Source organism: Thunnus thynnus, chromosome 1, assembly GCF_963924715.1.
Source record: "Thunnus thynnus chromosome 1, fThuThy2.1, whole genome shotgun sequence".
In the NCBI taxonomy this organism is placed as follows: domain Eukaryota; kingdom Metazoa; phylum Chordata; class Actinopteri; order Scombriformes; family Scombridae; genus Thunnus; species Thunnus thynnus.
The window spans coordinates 39,534,428-39,541,153 of NC_089517.1; the positions used below are offsets into that span (position 1 = coordinate 39,534,428).

Here is a 6,726-nt window from a genome sequence, read left to right on the forward strand (position 1 = left end):
AAAATGATACATAGTACAGATTTGTAATGGTTTTGGCGTACAGACAACATGTTTGTCTTCCATCCTACAAAGTTTGGTGAGGCTTGGAACAATACTTGTCAAGATATTAATGTCCATAGCTTCCTACATGAGGCGTTTTTGAGGCTATAAAAATGAAATAATATCAAAAGCCAGAAAAAAATATGAAAACACAGGATTTGAACAGAAATATTTTTACAAGCCTTGGTTTTCGGACCCATTCATGACAGACGGGGGTTTGAACAAAATCTGAGACGGTGCTGCAAAAATCTTATTGGATTTAACGACCCAATTATGTTCTCATTCTCTGGCATACAGCGTAGACCCCCCCTCCCCCTCGCACACATGGGAGAATACTGGCTTGTGCACTTGGCCAATCAAGGATTGAGTAGGCTGGAACGAACATCCCTCAGGATTATGTGAGCTCTGTCTGATAGAGGAATCAGTGGAGCATGTCAATTTTCACTGCCATAAATTCTCTAGAGAACGAGAAACATTAAAGAGGGAAAACAAGAAGGATCTCGGAGTGGAAGAAATGAGTCTAAAAAAATGTATTTGCCATCGGATGAGGGAGAAAGAAACTGGGCTGAAGTTAGTGTTTAGTGGGATGAAGAGGATGGGTATTTTTTCGATATGCAAGAATATTTGTTGCTTCGCATCTATGACACCAGGGCTGGGTGATATGACCAAAATATCATATCCTGATATAGGTCATTTCATATCCTGATAACGATACCTATACTGATATAACACATTTGAATTCAATGTATAAATAGTTGGTCCGTCCCCTCCATCTCCCCCCCGCTGGCATAAAGCCGCCTCTGTGTGCTTTCACATAGCATGCAGACTGATCAGAGCTGTAAACTCTGCCATGAGGGAGGACGAAGACGTTACTAGGACGAGGGGAGGACATTTCTCTTCGACTCATATTAAAAAAAGACGAGAGAAAAAGAGAGAGAGAGACGCTGTGGTCAAGTGAGCTAGAGAGCGGTTCCGTTCTAGAGCGCAAACACGCCCGCACCCCTCCGCTCGACACTGTGGCTGCAGCGGGGACTCTCACACGCTGAGCCGTTATTAAAAGAGTGCACATAAATTTGGTAAGTGACGTAAATAAAGACGGTCTCTGTTGAGTTTCGCATTCGTTCATAGTCGCTGTCTCGCTGCTTCTCTGCTCTGTCTCACCTCTGCGGGGCTGAGCCCTCCATGTGTGCAGTGCAGCAGAGACAGACAGCAGTGGAGAGCTGATGACAGCATGATATTGGATTTTTTGCCGATATCCGATATGCTAATATTCCCAACTAATTGTGGCCGATTGCCGATACCGATATATGCACGTATTTTTTTCCAGCTGGCTGAGGAGACTATTACACATGCAAGCATAGATTGTACTAAGTATGATCAAGAAAGACGATATATGAAGGAAGAACTTAAGACAACTGGAGTTCAGGAAACTTTAATGAAGCTGCCAAGTCAGTGGAGCAGTAGAGTTTTCATTGAGTTTATTAGACAGACAGGATTAATGTGTAGGATTTAATCTCTGGTCCACACTCCGGAGCAGAAGGTGGCGATAATGCACCTAATTCGCTGGTTGCCAACTGCTGTTATAAACCAAAAACAAGAGGTCTGATACCGATGACGTGCTGATAATATCGTGCATCCCTAATTGCCTAAAGTGCAATAAAAGCTTGGCCAGTAAAAAGCCAAGAAGAGTTATTTATCAATGTAATCTGCACAAAAGATGGACAGACTCCCAATGATGAAAAATATTGCCGTAAAAAGTGTGATTTGTGTCACAACGGTATACACGATAGAGCACAATATGAAAGGATAGACGTTTTTCTCTCATTAAACGATATACATCATCATATTGCACAGTCCTATATGACACCGTGTCCTTTCATTGACTTCAATAAAGATTAAACATGACAATTAACTTTAGTCTTTGTTGTTCTTTGATAACCGTAAACAAAAGGATTTGTATAGAGGCAAGTAGACCAGACAAATTATTTATTTATATATATATATATATATATATATATATATATATATATATATATGTCTGCTCTATTCATACAGGCCATGCTTACAACTGTTATTCACCATGTTACAATATTTATGAATGTATTTTCAATAACTTTTGCAAAACCTTGATTTCCCAAACTTTCCAGGCCTGAAAAACAATATTTTTCCAGCTTTTTCATGACCGTACAAATCCTGCTATGAGTAGAACACAACTGAGGACAAATCATTATAATATTCAGTAAATTTGGTATAGAGGTTACTCACACTTCTTCCCATGTTTTGCAAGTTGAACATTTCTATAATAAGTGCTGATAGTAAATACTAAGAAGCTGCTATTACTACCAGAGCCACCTCGTCCCTAATGCTGGGCCATATGACCAAAACCTCATATCCTGATATAGGTCATTTCATAACCCGATGACGATAATTATCCCAATATAACACATTTTGACGAAAAATATCGCTGTAAAGAGTGTGATTTGCGTCACAACAATGTGACAAAATGACTGACTTTTACCCTCACACGATAGATATCGTCATATCACACGGCCCTACTCAACACCCGTTAATACAGAGCACTTTAAAAAAACTAATCCCAGTCACAACATAACACTGACATTAGGAAACGTGACATGTGAGACAGATATCGCTTCCTGAACTGACATTTTAAAACAGGCTGCTGTCACTCCCATCGTGAGGCTTGATCCCAGTGAGCCTCATACACAAACAGTGCATACACACTAATCTGTGCTTCAACCATGTGTATGAACATTTGAAGCACAAATCCAGGATTCATCAATATGTTCTTATCTGAATTTGTTCTTACTCTGTGAACACATTTAGAACTCTCTTAGACCATGCATACCCACAAATCATAAACATCCCACATCTTCAAAAATGATGTCGTCAATATTTATTCAATGTAAACAGAAAATGATTGGGCATAAATATACATCATTTAAAAGTGTGAAATTGCTAATAATACACTATCGATTTACTAATTATAAAATGAATAGCTAAAATGTTGTAATCCATAAATGTAATGAAATTATTAATATATTAAAACTTTTCTGTTCCTACTTTTAGATGACAGTAGTTGATATATTGGAACGTGCAGCATCAGATGTGGTTGTGATATATGCAGCTGGTTCAGCAGCAGCCTGACGGTTCAGTAGAGGTTCACACACCTGGTGCAGCAGTAGAGATTTATTTAGATCAATTCTAAATAGATCTACACATTTACCAGAGTTTTATTTTGTTCTGGACGTACTGCCTGGTAGTGGTACAACAGGTATGCAGGCTGTATACAGGATTCACAATCAGGCTCCAAACGGTTGTGCCAATGACATGTTTACCAGACAAATCTGCCTTTTCTGGCTTCTACTTCTGAAACTATTGTTTGCATTTCACAAGTTTTCCTACAGTTTTACCATCATGGTCGTCTTTGCAGTGAGTGACAGCTCTCTACACTGCTGCAGCGCACCAGCAGAGATTTCCTTATATAGAGAAATGAGGGTGTGGTAGCATGCTAAATACCCGTAGCAAGCATGAGCCTGTCAATTTAGAATGATTCTGATTCATTAACATATGCACAGTGGGGAAAAACAAAATTGGCCAGTGCGCATGTGTCATGAATCCAACAGTAATTTTGTGTGCACTCTTATTTTGTGCCATGTAAGAACATTTCCACGCACATATTAGCAAATTAGGCCCAATATTCTGTTTAAAAGATATGCTGAATTTAAACAAAAAAAAAAAAAAAAAAACTGCATTCACAGTTTCTTAGAGGCAACAATGATCTTTTCAGTTTGCTAAAAGTCCAAAACTTTCAGATATTCAATTCACAGTCATATATGACACTGAAAAAGTAGCAAATTCTTACATTTGAGAATCTGGAACCAAAAAATGTTTGGCATTTTTGCTTAAAAAAAAAAAAATCACTGAAATGATTAATTGATTATCAGAATGTTTGCCATCCAGTTAATTTTCTGTCCATCGACTAATTGATTCATCATTGCAGTTCCACCTACGTTAACCACAAACTAGGCAGCCAATCACATCGACTAGCAACAACTGCGATCACCGGCTCATGACTCTAAAACATGAAATTCACCTGGGACTGTATACAAATGTCTGTATTTCTTGACAGTTGACTTAAAATTATTTTTCGATTATGCGTTTCATTTGTTACCAACTTTGTCTTAACACACATATACCGCAAACTAGTTTCATCTCATAGGACCTCTGTTCACATCCTGCTCTCTATGATCATATATGATGTGTTTTCATTCAGCTGAATTCATGATGTAGTTCACATTTACATATTTTTCTGTGTCTGTTGTCAGATTTGACCATGGCTCATAAAAACCTACTTAAGTACGTTAACCAGCGGTCCCTGTCGTAACTTAACTGTTGCTGCAGATAAAATCATAAGCAATTTTATGATCACGACAACATGCACACATATACAGGTTAATGACAAGAGCTGTGCTATATTGAGACTTCAAATTACTGACACAACCCCTCCATCCCCATCCACCAACTGTCGGCGATCTCTGGCAATAACACAGAATGTTGTGAAAATACAGTCCAGCTTTTTTGTGTAGCCAATAAAACATTGATGAAATGCGGATATTTCCAAAATAATAGCGCACCAGAGATCCTTCCGGTACATGTCAGAGTATTAGCTGTACATGTGTTGTAATTTACTTGAGGCTTAAAATCCCTGCGGCCATTTGATGACGACAGCCCTGATACATGTGAAAGCTATGTGGAGACGATCAATTCCGATCAGTTCCAATGTTGAAAATAAATTATTCTTTGCTTATGGGTATGTTAACATGCTATAAAATAAGTACATTGAACAGATTTTGGTGAAATGTTTACCACTCATCGGGACGCAAATTCATTTAGGGAGACGTTTAATTTGTAAACTGGTTCCTCCAAGTTAAGTTTCTCTACGTGTATAATCTTTAGAAGACGGCTACAACAATAAAACCAAGTATTTATCGAGTTACACTTGTTGAGTACAGGATTGAGACAAAACGATAACTAGATAGAAATATGTGTAATTAGAACAAATTTTCAGACAACGTGAAAGACTTAAGTTGTGTGACTGAGGTTTGGTGATACTGTGGTTTGTGCAGCGGGGCTGCCGCTCAACACGTTTCAGTCTCAAGAGCTGCTTCGTGTATGCTGATATTTCTGTTCTATACATTAAGTTACAGTAAATACGAGCACACAAGTAACACTATCAGTTACAACGTTCAAATATGAAAATAATGTATTTCCTCACCTGTTGGTCGCATTCAGGACAAGATTTAGTAGCCATTTTGACTTTCTTTGTTTTATTTGCCGACATAGTCTGTTTCCTCCAGCGACACGCCGGTGGCTGTCTGTTGGCTACAACTGCTCTCTGAAATACATGGACGGCAACGATTTGCACTAACGTGCACTAACAAACGCATGCAATAAACACTCAGAGATGTAACGAAACGACAACACCCTTACGAAGCACATATATACTAAACCTGTTAAGGCTACGAGCATGCGCACGGAGAGTCCTCCTGCTGGTCTGTTGCATTCAAGTTCCCTGGGAAAAGGCAGGCTTCTTCTTCTTCTTCTTCTTCTTCTTCTTCTTCTTCTTCTTCTTCTTCTTCTTCTTCTTCTTCTTCTTCTTCTTCTTCTTCTTCTTCTTCTTCTTCTTCTTCTTCTTCTTCTTCTTCTTCTTCTTCTTCTTCTTCTTCTTCTTCTTCTTCTTCTTCTTCTTCTTCTTCTTCTTCTTCTTCTTCTTCTTCTTCTGCTTCTTCTTCTTCTTCTTCTTCTTCTTCTTCTTCTTCTTCTTCTTCTTCTTCTTCTTCTTCTTCTGAAAGGTCGCAACCAGCGTAAAGGCGCATTACCGCCACCCACTATGTTGGAGTGTGAACCGTGAGTGTGAGTTATCTACCTCTACAAACAAATCAGAAATGACATGTTCCACTGACTCCTCTATTTTACATAGGTCACATAATCCTGACGTTTGTTTATTAAATGCAGTGTTTTATTTAGTCTGGTGTGGCCTACCCTCAGCCTTGTTAAGATGTTCTCCTCTTTGGTGCTTCTTTTAGCTGACCTCGCTGGGCCCACTTCTCTCTGTACTGCATAGAGGTGTCGTCCTGTATTTGTTGTATCCCAACTGTGCTGCCACTCTTTAATGATGTTTCTTTTGATTATTCCTTTTGCTTCAGATTTACTGAGTGAAATTTCCATGATCTCCTCATGCTTCAGTGCCTGTTTTGCTAATGCATCCACCATTTCATTGCCCTTAATCCCTCTGTGTGCTGGTACCCACATAAATGTTATCAAAATATTCATATTTCTAAATCTGTACAGAGTTTCATGTATCTCATTAACTATATCCTGCCTATTGTGAGATATATATGACTGTAATGACATTAATGCAGAACATGAATCTGTACAAAGAATAACCTTTTTAATTTGCAACTCTTCTATCCACTGTAATGCTGCTGCAATTGCTATTATCTCGACTGTATAAACTGACAAATGATCTGATGTTCTTTTCACAGAAACTTTTAAAGTTGGTATACTCAAAGCAAAGCCTGTGCTCCCTGTGTCAGGATCCTTGGATCCATCTGTGTAAACTGGTATGGATGTTTGATATAATGTTTGTAACCTATCTTCAACCAA

The 6,726-nt window shown here is 38.6% G+C and overlaps 1 protein-coding gene across 1 annotated transcript in view; it reads right to left on the minus strand.

The window, feature by feature from the left end:
- c1h16orf87 (chromosome 1 C16orf87 homolog) overlaps positions 1–5,647 on the minus strand; it is a 19,319-nt gene extending 13,672 nt beyond the window's left edge. Inside the window, exon 1 of the mRNA XM_067597973.1 lies at positions 5,336–5,647. Within this exon, the coding sequence (XP_067454074.1) occupies positions 5,336–5,401 (66 nt within the window). The 5' untranslated portion in view covers positions 5,402–5,647. The remainder of the gene's footprint in view (positions 1–5,335) is intronic.
- Between the last annotated feature and the right edge of the window lie 1,079 nt (positions 5,648–6,726).